General features: G+C 36.6%; 1 protein-coding gene across 1 annotated transcript in view; it reads left to right on the top strand.

Moving 5' to 3' along the window:
- Window positions 1-1,055: 1,055 nt before the first annotated feature.
- Window positions 1,056-20,265, top strand: part of LOC141347516 (transforming growth factor beta receptor type 3-like) — an 80,704-nt gene continuing 61,494 nt past the window's right edge. Inside the window, exon 1 of the mRNA XM_073852526.1 lies at window positions 1,056-1,203. Coding sequence (XP_073708627.1) covers window positions 1,134-1,203 — 70 coding nt within the window. The 5' untranslated portion in view covers window positions 1,056-1,133. The remainder of the gene's footprint in view (window positions 1,204-20,265) is intronic.

Raw genomic sequence — 20,265 nt, 5'->3', positions numbered from 1 at the left:
GAATGGTTTGTCCAATCAACTTGAATTCCATAACTTTTTGCCAGCATAGTCTGAAGATGATCTGAGCCAATTTTGGTGAAAATCAGACAAACCATCTAGGACGAGTTCGAAAAAGTAGGTTTTACAAACAATTAATTATAGAAAAAAAACTAAACCTTATGATTTTTGAAGTTTGATGTTCATTCGACTTGGCATGACCCAAGGAGTCAGAGAAAAAAGGAATTTTGATTTTGTTGCTTACGGTTCAAAAGTTATTAGCAAAAAGAAAGTGCAACTTTGGACAAGTGGTGGTGCTAGAGAGTTTGAGTTAGAGACGCCCCTCTATCAGTGTGAAAAATTATACAACTTTCCCGCAAGTGGGTCTATGGGCTGCCATAGACTTCAAGAGCGGAAGAATAATAATAAGAAGAAATCTAACGGACACAATAGGTGCCATCGCACCTTCCTAATAAAATATTTGTACTATTTTTTAAATATATATTTATATTGTTTTTTAAATATGTGACCCTGCACCACAACCAAATGAACCAAAATGTCAATTTTTCTAGTTGAGGTTTATACATCATTTGAAAGCTGGAATCTGAGGGTGCAAAAAAATATAAATATTGAGAAAATCGCCTTTAAAGTTGTCCAAATTAAGTTCTTAGCGATACATATTACTAATCAAATGTCCTAATGATTTTTGGCATAAAAGAAATATTGATCATTTTGACCCATGCGATGTATTTTTGGCTATTGCTACAAATTTACTCGTGCTACTTAAGACTGGTTTTATAGTCCAGTGTCGCGTATGTTCCTTTTTCTTTTAGATATTCTGAAAAGCGGCCTCTTTTGATACGGCAGCTGAGGTCATTATGACCCATTTCTTGTTCTCTCTTCATTCCCACCATTCACACGAGGCTTAATTAGTGGGTTGAGATTAACAAGTGCCGCTACCTCAACGAGAGCCCTGCTGTCTCTTTCCATCTAAGCCCACAGGATGTGACATTAAGACCCTAATACCCTGCTGCTTGGTCACTGACTGACATCTTTCTCTCTCTCGTTCTACAGTGCTAGTGGGGAGCGTTCAAGAAGACACCCTGCTGCTACTTTTTCTGCCACGTCTGGCTTCAGGAAAGCGTTCTCTTCCAGCCATGTGGCTAACGGCACACATACACCCCTCAGCCATCCTGTTTTTGACCCTCAGCAGCTTGGCCTCTGCAGGTAAGCGCTGTTATCCTTGTAACCCATCATCTCTCTCTTGGGATTTTGGAATAACAGGTCAAGAGTGAGTGAATGTGGTATGACGTTGCATGTTTGGTTTATGAAGATGAAGAAAAGACTGGGAATTTATGAGGGGTGTTTTAAACAGGCTTTCAAAAGTGCGGCGATGTCGGCTCACGATGAAGTGAATACCAGTGCTCAAGCACACTTGGGAAACTGTGATGTTTTAAAGTGTGTGTTTTATGTAAAGGGTACATTTCTGGTCACCAAACAGTGCCAAATAGACCCCATCTGCCTTTGTTTAAACAAACAGGTAGTCTCCAAACTCATGCCATTGGGTAAGCCAAAAGCTGACATATTTAAAACCACTTAACTGTGCATACAGTGGCATGCGAAAGTTTAGGAACCCCTTGCAGAATCTGTGAAAATGTGAATAATTTTAACAAAATAAGAGAGATTATACAAGATGCATGTTATTTTTTGTGTAAAAGTAAGATATTTTACATAAAATGTTTACATATAGTCCACAAAACAAAAACAAAATAGCTCAAATGATTAAAATAACCCCCTTCAAAAGTTTGGCAACCCTTGGTTTCCCTGAAAACAAATGAAGTACAATTGACCTTGATCTTCAAATTCAAAAAGTTTTGTCTTCTGGGAAACACGTAACTATCTTCTGTAGCTTCTGAAGGGCAGTACTAAATGGAAAAAAAAAAGATATATATATTTAGGCAAAATAAGAAAAATTTACACATCTCCATTCTGTTCAAAAGTTTTCACCCCCTGGCTCTTAATGCATCGTGTTTCCTTCTGGAGCATCAGTAAATGTTTGAAACTTTTTTAATAGTTGTTTTTGAGTGCCTCAATTATCCTCAGTGTGAAAAGATGGATCTCAAAATCATACAGTCACTGCTGGAAAGGGTTCAAATATGCAAAAGATGCTGGAAACCTGAAGAATCTACAGGACCTGGAGGATTTTTCAGAAGAACACTGCTCAGTTTAACTGTTCAGAACAAACAAGGGACTCGTGAACAAATCACAAAAGAAAAATAAAAAAATCAGATATTTTTGTAAAACATCTTTTATCTGAAATATCTTACTCAGGACAGAAAATAATGTGCATTTTGTATGATGTCTCTTATTTTGTTAAAATTATTCACATTTTCATAGATTCTGCAAGGGTTACTTAAGGGGTGATTGAAGTTACCTTTAAATATTTGTGCAAAATGTTTATATTACAAACAGTGTTCAATTTTACACAGATTTAGTCATTTAAAGAATGACTTTATGAAGAAAATGTCCTTTAGATTTTAGTCAGCTTTACTCACAATGGCATCTAAATTTTGTAAAATAAACTTTTACAAAAAAGTGCAAATAATACTCCAAATATTCAAACACTGTATATATTCAGTTTAATATATCAGTTTTTAACAAAAACGACATGTGAGAACTACTGGATTGCTTGTGAAAACCTTAGCTCCTGAAATGACATTATAATGAGTACACATTATAATACGATTTTGTGAATTCTTTATGCATTAGCTTTTCATTTTTCTCTGGTTTAGAGAGGTTTCAGTGTGTTGGCTTTCATATTGTGACTGTCTGACTACCATATAACTTAGTTGCAAGGTCACTTGGGCATTTGTTTCATTTTGTGTTAATGCATGATAGTTGAAAAATGTTGGGGTTGTCATGTTTTTAATGTTTTTGAAAAGATAATATGCTCAGCAATGCTACATTTATTTGGTTAAAATACTGTAAGAAGACAACTTGTGAAATATTTTTACAATTTAAAACAACTGTTTTCAGGTTAATTTTCAGAAGCCTTCTGTCTTCAGTGTCACATGAATAGAAAGTGCAAAAGAACAGCATTTATTTGAAATTGGATTGATTTTGTAAATATTTTGTGACTTTATTATCACTTTTGATAAGCCTCATTGCAGAATAATAGTATTTATTTCTAAAAAAAACAAAAAAAACAGACCCCAAACAGTTTGTACAGTGATGTATCTGATTAATCTTGTATAAGATGTATTTTCATTGACTGAAACCATTTCAAAGCTTCTCATCAGTGATTTTGAACGAAATTCACCCTAAACAATATTTGACAGGATTTAGTGTTTTAGTGAAAACGGGGCATGTTCTTTGCAGAGACTCTTCGTAGGGCGTGTTGCTTGGCGCTCATTGTCTTGACAGAGTGAGGCAGTGTTGCCTGTTTTGTCAGGCAATCACGATTCGCCCCCTGTGTTCGGAATTTCCCCGGTTCCTCCCAGCATGACTCTTCTAGATCTGGTTGTCAGAGAGCAAAGGCCGGGGGGATTTGCATTAAGAAAGTGCTGACAGCCTCAATCTCTCAGCCCGAAACACCAGTGCCGCACGTCAGCTATGCCTCCTCTAACCCGACTCAGGCAGCTCTATCTGTGTGATTGATCAGGACTTGTTGGCTCAGTCTCTTCAGAAGAGTGATGATTTGTTCCCCTCTGGCACAACAGCCTGACAGATAGTTGCATGCCAAGAGAAAAAGGGAAAGAAAACAATATGGCAGCAACAAAACAAACAGAAGGAACAGGCGAAATTATGACAGTCATCAAGTCGGGGTTGTCGGGATGGAGCGTTATGATTTAAGAGTGTACGTATTTCACACCGTTCTATGATTTTGCTCTCACTTGTTCTGTCGAACGTCTCTTTGTTGGTAACAGATCCCATTGGTCATTCTCAGCGGTTTTGTGATTTCTCTGTCACTCAAATCGAAAGCTTTACTTCTGAAGTTATAGACCAGATCCCATTCCTAAGGCATAGATATTGGAGTAAAATGAATAAAATATAATAAAATGAATCAGGTATTAATGATTAGGCTTGCCAATCAAAACAAGAAGTCGAGTCAAATACATTTTCTATTTTAATATAGTTTAAAATGTAATTTATTCCTGTGATGGCAAATCTGAATTATTCTGTTTATCATTATTATTAAGCTGAATTCATTGTCACGTTATCTTTCTGAAATCATTCTAAAATACTAATTCACTGCTCAAGAAACTAGGGCTGTAATGTTATTCTCAATATCGTGGTCTCAATATCATCATGGTCAAGTCACGATATGAAACGGTCTTCTTGGCAAAAATTGTCTTTTTTAAAATATATTTAAACTTCTTTATACTAACATAAAAGGTCTTTAAAGTTTTTTTCAGTATCTGTCAAACAAACTAAAAGCGAAAGTACAATATGGCGTAATCCCTTCATCAAGTCTGTATTCGATGTGCGTTTCAAAGCGATCAGCTAGTGATCCGGTGTTTTCCGTGCCTCAGAACGGCTCAGTTTACAGTGAATGCAGTGAACTTGTTTATTGCATGTGCTGTGAGTTTAGCATGTGTTTGGGAACGCAACGTCCACCAGTAATGCTTTATTTTTTAAGGCAAATGATTACAGCATTTCACTAGATTTGTAGTCATGTTTTTGTAAGCCTGCTTTCACTGAAGCTGGAGTTTTCTGTCAAAATAAAAGCCTTACTGCTGTTTCCGTCAAAATTGAAATGGGTAACGTTACTGCAGTCCAATTTTAAAATATCTCTTTTAAGTTTAGAAATTAGGAAAGAAGTATTGTAATTTCCCTACTGTAGTGTAAAGCAAAAATAATATACCTATGAAATATTCATTTTTATTTATTTTAGAGTGCAGTTGTTTTACAATATATGGCTGTTACTCATAGGTCATAGGAATAACAATCATATAAAATTGTTGTTATATCTGTTATTATATTCTGATTTGTTTGGCTTTCTAAAACACCAGTATGAATGTAAATTAGACCACAAACAAATACCACAAATAAAAAGAGGATTGAGTCTCCTTTAAAGTTTAGGTACAAGGCAACTTGTAAGAACATGGATTGGAGTTCTTAATTTTGAACTCTCAAAGTGCATTAGATAGAAGAATTTAACTTTAAAATGTACAACATTTTAATTTTTTTCCACGTCTTCATTTGTCTTCTTTCAAAATATTGCAATAAATATCACATAGTGGACTTCATATCGAGATAAGATTTTGATATCGTTACATCCCCACAAAAAACATCTCTTTTTATTATCAATGTTGAAATGGTTGTGCTGCCTAATAATTTTGTGGAAACCTCTGCATTTTTTGTGATTCTGTGATGAATAGAAAGTTCAAAGGAACATTATTTATCTGAAATAGAGATCTTTGTAACATTTTAATTTGTCTTTACTGTCACTATTTATAAATCGAATGTGAAAAGACATTCAGTTATTGTGGCAAGGGGAAGATTAAATCTTTTTTTAACAGATTTTTAATGAAATAATTACACTAAATTGATGTTTTAAATGCACAGCCCTAATAAATGTACAAAACTTGTGAGGAAGTGGATGTTAACCAGCCAGATAATTAACAATTAAAGGATTATAAAAGCTTTCAACTCTCAGCGGTGAGAATAAAGCCATGCTAAGTAGAAGACTTTTTGAAAGAGAGTTCATCCAAAAATAAAAATTCTGTCATTAATTACTCAACCTCATGTCGTTCCAAACCTGTAAGACCTCCATTTTCAGAACACAAATTAAGATATTTTTAATGAAATCCAAGAGCTTTCTGATCCTCCATAGACAGCAATATAGACCATAGACCTCCCTTGAGTTTAGTGTAGTTTGGCTTAAAAAAAACCCACCTACCTCTTCCTTTAGCACCCTTGAGCAATCATTGTTGCTTTGCATTATATATTTGCTTCCTTAAAGTCTTTCTCAGACATTTGGCACATTTACCTGGAGCGCATTTATTGAGGCTCTTCCTTTAAAGTTTATTTTATTTTGTAGTATTGTTGATGAAGCTGTCCCCAAACCCTTGTCTTGGGTGATGTTGATTTTGATAAACCGGAGTCTAAACAATTGTGATCTTGGCATGCTCAATATTTTCCTTCTACTCTTTTTGTTTTAGAGCATAGCGGTCTCTCTCAGAGACTCCCTGAAGTCTCTTGTTTTCTAAAAAAACTAGGACATTATCTAATCTGCAGCATCAAAGTGTCTGCAGCCCTGAGCCCTTTCCGCATGGACTTCAGATCACTGCCAGTCATAACCTGTGTGCAGCTCTAGTCATCTGATTATAGAGATGACAGAAGTGTGATATATGAACATCTCCATGTCTTTGGAGACCTTGTCACCAGAAAGTTTCTTCTTCAATGCTGTACGTCCTGTGTCAGTGGAGAAATGTGTAATCTGTATGACAAAACAGGTAGAAGATCTGTCTCAGTGTGTCCCAGGATGGTTCTCACTTATATGACGAGACTCATACAGCAGGCTAAGACCAGGAATAGTGTTTCACAGTTTGTTATTTTTAGGTTTATGTGTGTAATTAACAATAAGTCAGTGAGACTGATGTGTAATTGCTTTATAATAGGCCATAATTAGCTAATGAAGAACCAAGATGTGAAAAAAGGTGTAAAATGTGTTTTTTCCCCCTTCATCTCACTTTATTCTTCCTGCGCAAACAGTAACACCTGCTGTTTAAATTTTAATTAACGTTTTTTAATCGAAAGGCCTGTTTAAAACAAAGTGAATGTTAGAAAATTTGGTGTGTGAGATTGAAAAGACACATTAAAGACACAAACAATTCACAAGGGGTTCTAATCTCTTTTCTGCAAATAAACCTGGCAACCAATAGGGTTCATGCTGTTTGTCACATGTTCAAAAGTTTACACACACCTTGCAGAATCAACTACAGAAGGTACAAATGCTCACTGATGCTTCAGAAGGAAAAAATGCATTAAAAGCCAGGGGGTGAAAACTTTTGGAATTTAAAGATCAGGGTAAATTGAACTTATTTTGTCTTCTGGGAAACATGCAGGTATCTTCTGTAGCTTCTAAAGGTCAGTACTAACTGATACAAATATGAAATTTAGGCAAAATAAGAAAACTGTACACATCTTCATTCTTTTCAAAAGTTTTCATCCCTGTTCCTTAATGCATCGTGTTTTTTTTCTAGAGCGTCAGTGAGCGTTTGAACCATGCATGTTATAAAAAATAACATGCATTTTGTATGATTCCTCATTTTATTTTTGGTAAAATAGTTAACATTTTGCAGATTCTTCAGGGTGTATGTAAACTTTTGACCTCAACTGTATGAACACAAAGGTTTTATTAAAATTAGAGGATGTCCTCAAACTTTTATGCTTTTTAAACCACTTTTATAGTATGTGTGTTTTCTTTTTTTGAGCTTGACAGGCCTGGTCCCCATCTACTTTAATTGTATGCAAAGAGCAGCTTGAACATTCTGTTAAATATCTCTGTTGGTGTCCCATCAAAGAAAAACTACACTAGATTTAAAATGTTGAATATATGATGCTAGAATTTTCATTTCTGTTTTTAAATAAGCTGTCTGTTCTTAAATACATTTTCTCTATTTCTCCCTCTGTTTTTATCCCTTCATTTGTCAGACAAATTCCTTTCTAAGCACTTTTTGTACGTCTGAGTTGCCTTTTTTTGGTCTCTCATTTTGCCAAGCTGTAGATTCTTAGTATAGTCTGTTATTATGGGATGGCAGGGCTGTAACTTGGAAGCCCCTCAGGTTACATTGGTATAGTGGAGAATGGAGCAGAAATCCTGCCAGAAATTAATTTGCAGCACTTGCCAAAATCAGCTCCTGCAGGATGCTGGTTACGCCGAGGGCCGAGCGTGTGGCCTGTGGGGCGGCTGCAGGAACACGCGTCGGCTCATGTATCTGGGCGAAACGCCTCGCTTTCCCCTCATCGCTCCATCAATTTTATCCTCCCACAGCTCAGAGGGATGAGTGACAGTTTTGTCGTGCCCATAGGCCCCATGCAGATCACTCCGCTCTCTCCTTCCATCCTGTCATGTGACAAAGACATGAATAGAATTAGTGCTGAAAGGTGAGTTTACAGAAATATACCCGCAGTTATATTCAGCTCCATGTCAAGCTTTAAAGGGATCAGTCCTTCATCCTCATTTAAAAGCAATAAAGGCTTGTGGTGTTGTAGAGACCAATGACCCGAAACACTAAATAAACCATATCAAAGCAAGGCTCTACAACAGACATGGCCCCGGGCCAGTGGTATAAAAATGAGAGAAAGTTGATGCAACTGTCAATTGCCCTGTTGGGTGTGTTTCACGTCATTACTACCAGCTTTTATGTCTTAAACATCCATTTTCTAGGATATTTTGAATAATATTTACAGTTTTCGTGGTTTTAAATTTAGAATATTTTCTGTTCCTCCTCAACTGCGGAATTAATTTATAGGAGAAAAATAATTTTAAGTTAACATTTTACATAACAGTTGTATGTGTATATATGTAGAATTTAAAAATTATTATAATAATTTACAAAGAATTTTGGTGTTAAAAGAAGGGTGCTTGTGTGTGTATATACACTACCAGTCAAAAGTTTTTGAACAGTAAGATTTTTCAGCAAGTTTTTTAAATAATTCTCTTCTGGATACCAAGCCTGCTTTCATTTGATCCATAATAGAGCAAAAGCAAAAGCAGTAATACTGTGAAATACTTTTGCTATTTAAAATAACTGCTTTCTGTTTTAATATATTTTAAAATCTACGTTTTTTGTGTGTCAGAGCTACATTTTCAGCATCATTGAAGGACATGATCCTTCAGAAATCATTCTATCATTCTAATATGCTGATTTGCTGTTCAAGAAAAATTTATTACAGCTCAGCTGTTTCCAACGTAATAATAATAATAAAAAATGTTTTTTGAGCTGCAAAACAATACTAGATTGATTTCTAAAGCATCATGTGACAGGAGTAATGATACTAAAAATTCTACTTTGAAATGACAGGAATAAATTACATTTTAAAATATATTCAAATAGAAATCAGCTATTTTAAATAGTAAAGATATTTCAAAATGTTGCTGCTTTTGCTGTACTTTGAAACAAAAAAAATGCAAGCTTGGTGAGCAGAAGAGACTTCTTAAAAAAACAAAAAATCTTACTGTTCAAAAACTTTTGACTGGAAGTGTACATATATCATTACAATTTAATGTAACTGTTTTCTGTTTAAATATAACTGTTTATTCTATTCTATAATATATTTTACTTTATTTTATTGTAATTTACAAAACTAAATTTTACCAGCCAGTACTACAGTCTTTAGTGTCACACAGTCTTTTAGAAATCATTAATACGCTCAATGTTTAATGTTTAAAACATTATTGTTTACTATTGTTGTTGAATCTATGATACTTTTTTCTTCTTCAGGTTTTTTAGATTAATAGAAAAGTTTTTACTATCACTTTTGATCAATTGAATTCATCTTTGTTGAATAATTTAATTATGATTATCTATTAATAATTACTTAAAGGTTGTATCAGCGATTTCTAGCCTAAAACATAAAGTGTCAATTTCAGCTGACCTTTCTTCACGATCCGCTCGCTGCCTGCCCCATAAATTGTCTGTGAAAAAACCGCGTCTCTCTGGTCAGCCTAGGGTCCGAGATATGCCAAAAAAAACTATCGGCGCTATCAACTATTCAACAGATAAACAAACAGTGTTCCAACCAATCAGCGTCAGGGGTTTGGTGTTGTGGACTTTCCTACTGGTGCAGGGATGTGAGGGAGGCGGAGCGAAAGTCCACAACACCAAACCCCTGACGCTGATTGGTTGGAACACTGTTTGTTTATCTGTGGAAAGGTTGGTAGTGCCGATTGTTTTTTTTTGGCATATCTCGGACCCTAGGCTGACCAGAGAGACGCGTTTTTTTCACAGACAATTTATGGGGCAGGCAGCGAGCGGATCGTGAAGAAAGGTCAGCTGAAATTGACACTTTATGTTTTAGGCTAGAAATCGCTGATACAACCTTTAAAATAAAATCACTTTTTGTGGAATCAGTTAACATATTTGCAAGGCAGGTTTAAAAAGGCAGGGTCAGGGGGGATGAGTCCTATTGTCGAGCCGTGTAAAGTAAAAAAGCTTGTTTGTTTAGTCTCTTGCTCTGACAAACGTCACCAAACAACATTTTATTTTCATAATCTCATTTAAAATGACTCGTCTGCTTTCCTTCTCTCACGAACCAGGCACAGAATCAGACAGACTATAATAGTGCCTCTCCAAATGTCTGAGGACAAATGAAGTATGTGCTGTTTTATGGTTTGTGTGACTGACTACGTCTAAATGTGCGTACGTCTGTGTGTGTGTATACGAGGCCTGCCAAATTGCATTGCGCAACCGCTGCAATCTGAGCCGCGGTGCTGTGGAGGCAGAGAGATCCAAACCACCACACTCCGCACGCTGCTCCAAACTGGAAGGAGAGAGAGCGAGAGATCTCCTTCCTAAACCAGATGTTGCTGTGTGATTTAAGTGTTAGTAACCAGACTCCTTCACTGCTCTTGTGTTGGCACGAGGGAGAGGTGTAGGGATGTTTACATAGCAACAGCAACCCGCCATTGGCTTAATTACAGGTTACTGCAATCTACACCGCGGCTCGCAATCTCCCCGAGTCAGTCTGATACTCTCTCTCTATCTCTTTCCCCTCCACCACAACCGTTATGCCAGTAAGTGAGTGTGTAGACGACCTCAGCCAGGAACCTAATGGGGAACAGCTGGGGTGACCCTGCATTTTCCATTGTGTTTCATAGTGTACAGGAAAATAGAAAAGAAAACGAAAAACACAGGCCACAAGATTTGGAGAGGACGAGGGAGCGTGCCGTGAATTCATTGAAAAAGACAAGAAGAATCATAGCTACGGTTAACTCCTTTAATACCGGCTGTGCAAAGTACCAGTAGATAAAACTATTATTTTGAAAAAATTCTTGAGATATCAAGTGACTTTTCTTGTGATTTCTACATGACGAGCTGTTTCCTTGAGATCTTGACTTAAAAGTACTTTTTATTTTTTGTTCTAGTCTAAGTTACCATTTGTGACACTTGCTAAGCAGCTTTTTTTCTGTAAAGCTGCTTTGAAACAATATGTGACCCTGAACCACAAAACCAGTCATAAGTAGTACAGGTATATTTGTAGCAATAGCCAACAATACATTGTATAGCTCAAAATTATCGATTTTTCTTTTATGCCAAAAATCATTTAGATATTAAGTAAAAATCATGTTCCATGAAGATATTTTGTAAATTTCCTACCGTAAATATGTCAAAACTAAATTTTTGAATAGTAATATGTATTGCTAAGAACTTCATTTGGACAACTTCAAATGTGATTTTCTCAATATTTTGATTTTTACACCTAATTCGAGATTTTCAAATACTGACCTATCCTAGAAAAAATCTTGATTTAAAAAAAATTGACCCCTATAAATGGTTTTGTGGTCCAGGGTCACATATGTAGCAATATGTATCATGAAAAGGGCTATACAAGTAAATTTGGTCAACCTTTGACCATAACAATATTCACCCAACATGACTGTTCCATTTTTACTTAGTTTAAAAATTTGCCGTCTTCATTTTCAGGTTTTATAAAATTAATTATTTTATAGTGTAGAATTGCAAATATCTGTTTTTTATCAAACCGCTATATTGATAAACAAATAAGTTACAGTGCCTTGCGAAATTATTCATACCCCTTCATTTTTTTACATTTTGTTATGTTGCTGCCTTATGCCTTACTTTAAATGACTTTTTCTCCCACATCAGTCTACACGCCCTACTCCATAATGGCAAAGCAAAAAATAGGTTTTTAACATTTGTGCAAATTTATTAAAAATAAAAAAAACTGAAAAGATCCCGTTGCATAAGTATTCATACCCTTTTCTGGGACACTCGAAATTTAGCTCAGGAGCATTCATATTGCTTCTTGATGTTACTACACTTCGAGTGGAGTTAAACTGTGGCAAATTCATTTGAATGAGTATGATTTAGAAAGGCACACACCTCTCAGAAAAGGTCTAACAGCTGAAAATGCATATCAGAGCAAAAACCAAGTCCTGAGGTCAAGATAACTGCCTGTAGAGCTCAGTGACAGACTTGCGTTAAGGCAATGATCTAGGGAAGAGTTCAGAAAAAAATCTGCTGCATTGAAGGTTCACAGAAGCATTATCCATAATGGAAGATGATTGGAACAACTAGGACTCTAGAAAATGTCTGCCAGCCCCCATCCAAGCTGACAGAGCTTGAGAGGTGAAAAGGTGAGGCAAAGAATGGCAGATAATTGCCAAATGCAGATGTATAAAGCTTGTCACATCATACCCAAAAAGACTTGAGGCTGTAAAGGTGCTTCAACTATGTACTGAGTTAAGGGTATGAATACTTATGCAATGTACTTATTTCAGTGTTTTATTTTTAATGCATTTGTAAAATTTGCAAATCTGATTTTTGCTTTGTCATTATTATGGCGTATGGAGTGTAAACTGATGTGGGGAAAAACTAATTTAAAGCAGTTTAACATAATGCTGCAACAAAACAAAATGTGAATAAAAATGAAGGGGTATGAATACTGTATATGATCTGCCTTTATTCTGAAAGGATTATGTAAACTTATGAGTGTAACTGTATTTGTAACTATATTGTGCAGCTGTGTGTGATTAATTAACATAATGAAGTTTATTATGACTACAACTTTGCGTGCACATTTTACCACAGACAAACTCAGATTTTTCCATTCGATTCCGTCCAACACACAGTCCTGTCTACTGAGCTTGATTCTCTCTGCACATCAGCATAGGTGATGAGGAGTCTCTCTTTAGACGTTGGAGGGTCCTGAGATATTTACGGTGCTGTGGCTTGCTTTTCCTGGCTGCCTCTTTTACGTTCTCCTGACTTTCCTTCTTTTTATCTTTCTTACCTGTAAGATATGTTTCTAACCGCAAAGATTGATTTTTTGGGGGGGAAATGTCATCACATTTCCAAGAGTCATTAATCTTGGCAGTAAATTCTTAATAAGGGAAGCATTTTAGGGTTACAGATTGGAATACACCTTAATCCGTGTTAACCTTCAGTGCAGGACTTGTTTGATAATGATTTTTGCCTGGCGAACAATAAAGCAAGTGAAACAATTATGTAGACGTACGCTTAAGAGAGACTTAATGTAGTGACTCATAATAACTTTACGATCTAGGTTTATTGGAAAGACATTTTTGCAAAACGGTATTACAATTTTAAAAATATAGGTGCTTCACGATGCCTTAGAAGAACCTTTTATGTCTAAATAGTAGCATAAAGAACCTTTAACATCTGAAGTACCTTTCTGTTTCACAAAAGGTTCTTTGTGGCGAAAGAAGGTTCTTCAGATTATAAAAAGGTAAGAAAGAGATGGTTCTTTAAAGAACCTTTGACGGAATGGTTCTTTGTGGAACCAAAAATGGTTCTTCTATGGCATCGCTGTGAAGAACCTTTTAAAGTGTGTACATTGGTTCTTGTTCCTTTCACAACACTTTTAAGGTGTGTTCACACTTGTAGTTCGGTTTCGTTTGGTTCATCTGGTCTGGACTAAAAAGGAAAATGATACGTTTGATCCTGGTCTGCTTAGCATTCACACTGGCATTTTTAACTGAGAACCTAAATATACCAAACCTAAAGGCATAGTGATACGATCACAACCTGATTGGTTAAGTTGAATGACGTATATGTCGTGACAGAATTCACCGAACACTCCGAACAAAAGGAAAAGGTGTGTCTTAATGTCGAATAAACCTAATGCCATCTGCTGGACTAAGCGAGCACATTGTTGAATGGACTTTTTAAGTTTACCTTGTCAGAAAAGTGACCACTATTAAATTGGATAAGTACACAATCACCATTAACGCCCTAGTAACCACATGTAAATGATATTGCTTGTCACCTTTTTTGTTTTGCCTTCCACTAAAATGCAACAAATGTGACCCTGGAACACAAAATAAGGGTCAATTTTTTTAAAATTGAGATTTATACATCATCTGAAAGCTGATAATAATGATGATAAATATACTTTCCATTGGTGTATGGTTTGTTAGGATATGACAATAGTTGGCCGATGTACAACTATTTGAAAATCTGGAATCTAAGGGTGCAAAAAAAAAAAAATCAAAAATTAAGTTTTGATATATTTATGGTACATGATCTTTACTTAATATCCTAATGATTTTTGGCATAAAAGAAAAATCAATAATTTTGACTAATACAAGGTATTTTGGCTACTGCTACAAATAATCACGTGCTACTTAAGACTGGTTTTGTGGTCCAGGGTCACAGATGTGTCCAGTTTGCAGAATGTCTACTGTAGTCTCAGATGCAATGATTTCAAATTTCAAATTGGTCAGAAATTATCAGTCTTCAGGGGTGTCCTGACTGCCAAAGCAAGCTATGTAATTGCTAGAATTTAGCAATGAAATAAGCACAATGGGAGGCCCATGCCTTTCTTCATTTTGTTTATTGACATGTAGTCAAGAAAGATCTTTTGTTGCTATGCGTGTGGGTTTGTGCGAGAATAAGTTTCAGTATAACTACATTTGAGGAAAATGTGCGCATAAACATGACACAAAACACAAGTTTTTAAATGTGTGGAGTGTGCTTTGTTCCATGGGAAATGCATTTTTCGCTACTGTGAAGTGGCATCACTGTCAAAGTTAATCGATTATACAATTTCGTGCATCCTAATTCTATTTACCAGAACTTCACACTTTATCCAACCTTTTGTATCTCCACCTATCTGCTGAGTCCTAAAGACTTTTATGTGCTTGCAAGGAGGAGGCCTGACTTTTGACTTGTCTTTAATTGACTGCCTGCCCTTTGACTTTAAGAGGGAAGATGGTATGCCCTCTGAGTGTTTTACTGCTTGTGAAACACTGATTCTCATGCTCATGCCCTCAACGTGCCTTTCCTGTAACACTCACACTTGACCTTTATTTCCTATGTGCCCACTCTGACAGGCCTGTCATGGGTGCCATCGATCACTGAGACAGTTGGGCGAAAGAAGTGAACATAACAAATTAGTTGTTCGATTTTATTTTATAATGGATTTAAAACTATGTTGCACTTTTGTGAACTCCCTAATCCATTGCAATTCATTGTGGAAAAAACAGCAGATTCTTTAGAATAATTGTAAATATGCTAAAATGTTTAGAAAGGTAATGAGTGCAAATCTTTTAATAATAGCTAAAATAGTGAAATAGCAAAAATATTAGTGTATTAAAACTAAAAACATCACAGGCAGTCCACATGTGTTCAGTGCATTAGGAAATGCTTCTATTTGAAGTCACCCCCTTAAAGTGGCCTCCGCTCGTTTCAGCTCTTTCGGAAGGTTTGGAGCGTATCTTCAGAGAGAATGTGGCTGCTCTCACTGCTGACTGGAGAAACATGACGTCTTTGTTTATCTGAGGAGAGTCCTAGTAGAGGAGCTGCCGTGGAGGGGAGAAGAATCACTGTCCAAATAGCCGCAGGACTTGGAGTGTTTACTCTGATATTGGACTCTCTCCTTCCCTGTTTATGTGATACAGACAACAGTTGCCTCAAGTTTATTCAGGTGCTATTACAGTGGAGACTCTTCTGCGTGTGCTTCATTAAGAAATGTATTCTTTACAGTAATTTCTTGTATGTTCAAATGAGAACTAGAGTCATTGAGTATATTCAAGAACCTCAGAGAAAGACATTGGTACACTGTTTAGTGATTAAAAGCAACCGACTTATGTATCTGCTAAAAACTAGTGAAATGGCCTTTCCCTTTTTGCACCCCTTTGTTAAAGAGTCAGCAAGCAGTTGTGCTGTTCTCATGCTGACAATGCAGTGAGGTCAGAGGAATGTTTAGCTTGCCATTACGGTAAGAGGCGCTACAGGGAACAAGCTGTACAAGTATCATTGAAAAGCACTCTTTCACTGCCTGACTGAATGGAGGACTATATCAAAACGCCATGTCCCATCAATGTCCTGCTGTTCCATGGTGTTTCTGAATGATAAACTATTGATTTTAAATGGGACATCGGATGTAAAATTCACTTTTACTTGGTGTTTGGATATGTATTTTAGCAGTATGTGGACACAACCACCCTATAATAATAAAAATGCATTCACTTTTTTTATTCCTCCCCCCAAAAAACAAAACAGTCTCAGTTATGAAGCCGTTTTGATTTTCTAAACATGACGTCATGCTGCTCGGGCCCTGCCCACAGCTGCTGACGGACTGTCCCGTTTTAGCGTATTCCTGCCCTCAGCCACTTGTACGCTGTCCACTTCTTTGTGCTCAAACAGCTGTAACGTCAACAATGTCTCGTAAACAATGCAGGTGTTTTGTAGTTAATGTAGGATGTAAAACATAAGTCTTTATTTTCTCCTTACACCAGAGCTACTGAGGATGCAGTGGATTCATTTTGTTTTTGATGGTAACGCGCCACCAAATTAGGGCTGTGCGATTAATTGAAGACGATTGTCATGAGCATTTTTTTCCGTAAAGCCGGTTGTGTAACCAGTAGTAAATCTCCAGCAGGTGCTTTCAGATGGAGCAGCATTTAGTACGCAGAGCTGTAGTTCACTACCCTGGAAATCCAGAGGTCTCGCGAGAGCACAATTTGAATTGTCTCTGCAAGACACTCTGGCATCGAGCAATGATGCAGGTTACTGCAATACGTAAGCAATTGTGGGAACCAATCAAATCGGTGTATCTGATGTAGGCGGGCCAGAGGTGAGCTAAGCTGATGATGACAGCACTGCGACGTCCGAATCATGTAGTAAAGATCGCTGTCGCTACAGATGAACAACAAGTTGTTTGAAACGGCTTTGGCCGCTACAATGAACGAGTTAGACTTGGCTTTCCATATAAAAGAAATACAGAAAACCGAAAACTCGAATCGTTCCTTTGCAAGAAGGACGCTTTTGCTGTTTTGCCGACTGGATACGGCAAGAGTTTAATCTCAGTTCACGCTTACATATAATTAGCCGGAGAATAGTAGTGCATGTTTGGCGTGCTGTCCGGTGAAGGGCTCCGAGCTCGGGAGTGGCCCGAACCCAGAGTACGTTACCCCCCAATAGGAGTAGCGAGAACTCGGAGTGATGAGATGGGGTGGTGGAGGTTTACTGATAAACCATCGAGTGAATTGAGGTGAGTCAGCTGTATTTAAACCTATGGCGCTGATTGACTTGTGATGTTTACGCCAAGCATCTGACGCGCTTCTCCTGAACTTTGTTAACCCTTAAAGACCTAGAACATTTTTGGGGCACCTGAGGCACCTGTATATTTCTTTGTTTTTTCAGACCTATTCTAGCAGTCAGCATCAATTGTCATATATCATTATAAACATAAGAACTTGAACTTTATGTCTAGCTAATTTAAAATTACAAATTTCCTTTTGTTTTCTCTAAAAATTAGTGAATTTCCAGAATTTCCAGGAAAAAACGCTACCAACAATTGGGTGTTTTTTACTGTGTACTCAAACAAAAACTTCTGAAGTTTGGATTTTTTTCTTTAAAAATTTGTATTTAGGTGTTTTACACTTCCAAATAAAATTTTGTCTATATATAACATTCCACAAGCAAGTAATAGCCAATTATTACAATATTATTTAGGCGCTTTTCAGTGAAAAACAGGCTCATTTCGTTTATTGACAATATAGACCTGTCCAAAAACGTTTCAGGAGTAAAGTCATCGCAGAAACAGTGTTAAATAATAGCAAAACACAGTAAAAATAATTTACTTTTTCAGATAAATATATTCTTAATCCAAAAGATGAACAATAAACACAAATAGTGTAGAAAGTAGCACAAGAAAAATTGCACAAATTGTCTTGTGCAACAAAAAAATAAACAATCCAAATTATTCACAAACTACACACAAAATGAGAGAGAAATATACAGAGTGCAACCGAAAAAATAGTACAAATAATCTTTAAAAACTATATAATAATTAGTCACATAATATAACAACCAAATAGATGGATCTGCTGGCTGTAGTCTGCGTCGGAATCTATTTTACCGGGACATCGCCTAGTGACCGAAAACCCACATTCCAGTGCTTTATCGATATCTACTGCTGTTTCATCCTTGTTTTTGGTTTGTTTTACGTCAAAGGGCTCTGTCGTGAGTATTTCTGTAAATTTTCAAAGAATGCTGTCATGCAAATGTGTTATTTTGTGTTTGTTTTCATGCACGCAAGACGCACTTTGCTTTCACTTTGCGTCTGTTCAGATCTGCAAAGAAACATACTAATCGGTGGTTCAAAAGACCAAAACCTATGTTTATTGGTTGAATAGATGACAGTTTGAACCAATCGGGGCACAGAGGTGGGACTAAGCATCAACAATCGTTCCTGTTTGGCTCAGAGGACCAAAACGTATTGATTTCATCTGACGAATCAGTGCTGAGGAAATGTGATGACGTAATCACGCTTACCACGGAGCCTCTGAATATCCAAATGAGACAAATGCGATATCACTGAAAAGAGTAGACTCTGTACTTTACGATACTTTTTAAAGCATTCAAATTGGATTAGCGGTTCAAAAGTTATTAAACATTTAAGAACAATAGTTTTTTTTAGCCGCCGGCGGCTGTCTCGGTCTTTGAGGGTTAATGAAACATCATTTTGCTCTGCTAGTAGCTAAGCGTGTATTGTTGTGATTGGTCGTGGCGTTATCCAATTGCATGCAGTTAAGAGTTTCAAATGCATGCTAGGTGCCGCCCCTCGAGTTAGGCAGTTTTCATTGCTCGATCCCAGACCCTTAATCTTAATAGATTAGGGTCTGGATTTTTCCAGGCTAGTAGTTCACTGAAAAGCTACGCTATATTGCATTCATTATTGCAGACGGTTTAATCGCTCGATTATGAAATCGAAAGAAGTTTGCGTAGTTTCTCAGTGAACTACGGCTCTGTGTGGAAATGCTGCTACATCTGAGAGCACGTGAAAATACCAAATTTAATAACATGTTTTACTCCACACTCACTTCATATCATCAGTCTAGTGTTTGAAATAAATCCTTCTGTGAGATGGTGTGGCTTTTTACACAGAATAAGGCACACATTTCATAGTATTCTAAACAGTGATATAGGCATTGTGTTATTATATACAGTATTTTAGAAAGAAAATTATAATAAGAAGAACTCAGATAAACCATACATTGTTGTAGTCATGTGTTTATTAGTCACATTGAATCAATGAAAGCAGCTACATTTTCTGTTTATTCAGCTGCACCAGTTTCTTCGCGTGAGAATGAGAGCATCCCCTGGCCTTTGGATGGAGATTTGTTGCTGATCGCTGAACCGTGCTTCACTGAAAGATACGCATGACAATCGCAGCTTTTGATTAATCGCAGTTGCAATTTCATTTCGATTTATCGTGCAGCCCTACACCAAATACACAAAAAAGGAAGAGAAGGGTGGAGTGAGTAGTAGCTCATTATCATTTAAAGAGCCATGCACTGAAATATCTCTCTGTGAACAGAGCTGTTTTTGACAAAGTTTAAAGGTGTTGTTTTACGTAACCATTGAGGAATTTTAACCAAAGTATTTTGCAGACGTTTCATGAAGACCCTAAAGAATCCTACCTGATCTAATGACGAAAAATACCTGTGGAAACTTTTTGCAAGTCGCAAAATATGTAGCAATAAGTACATATCACTGCAGTTTAAAACTGAATTTAACACTAGAGGTGGTTAAACCGCGAGCAGTTTTAATTGTTTTCGTACAGTTATAATTACAGCTACGGAATTGGACTTAGGATACAGAATCCTTGGGTACAAATCCTGTGAAAACATAACTCACAATGAAAGAGCTGAAAGATGATAGAAAAACAAGTTAAACGGCATACTTGTGATTGCGTTTTTATGTCACACTCGCTTTTGTTCATACTGTCGGGTAGGTTTAGATGTAGCGCAGATGATACGTAGTTTTAAAACGTCACAAAGCATTAAAGTTATAGCGCCATTCAACGGACATTTTAAGTCAGAACTGTGGTGAAGTACAAAACCAATGTCACATAAAACGTACCATATGTTTGTTCATCTGTTCCAGAAAAAAAAAAACTGAACACTCTTTTAGCACTACTCAGTGGACATTTCACATCAAATATGTTTTGAAACCTACATGGTGGTATGTATTTCGCGTTTTGCACACCCACAGGTACGTTTTGGTCATGAGATCAGGTTGAAAAAAATCATACCAAATTGTAAAAAATGGGCATCTGATGTCCCCT

The sequence above is a fragment of the Garra rufa genome, chromosome 12, assembly GCF_049309525.1.
Source record: "Garra rufa chromosome 12, GarRuf1.0, whole genome shotgun sequence".
NCBI classification, from domain to species: domain Eukaryota; kingdom Metazoa; phylum Chordata; class Actinopteri; order Cypriniformes; family Cyprinidae; genus Garra; species Garra rufa.
This window is presented reverse-complemented; position numbering and strand designations above follow the sequence as displayed.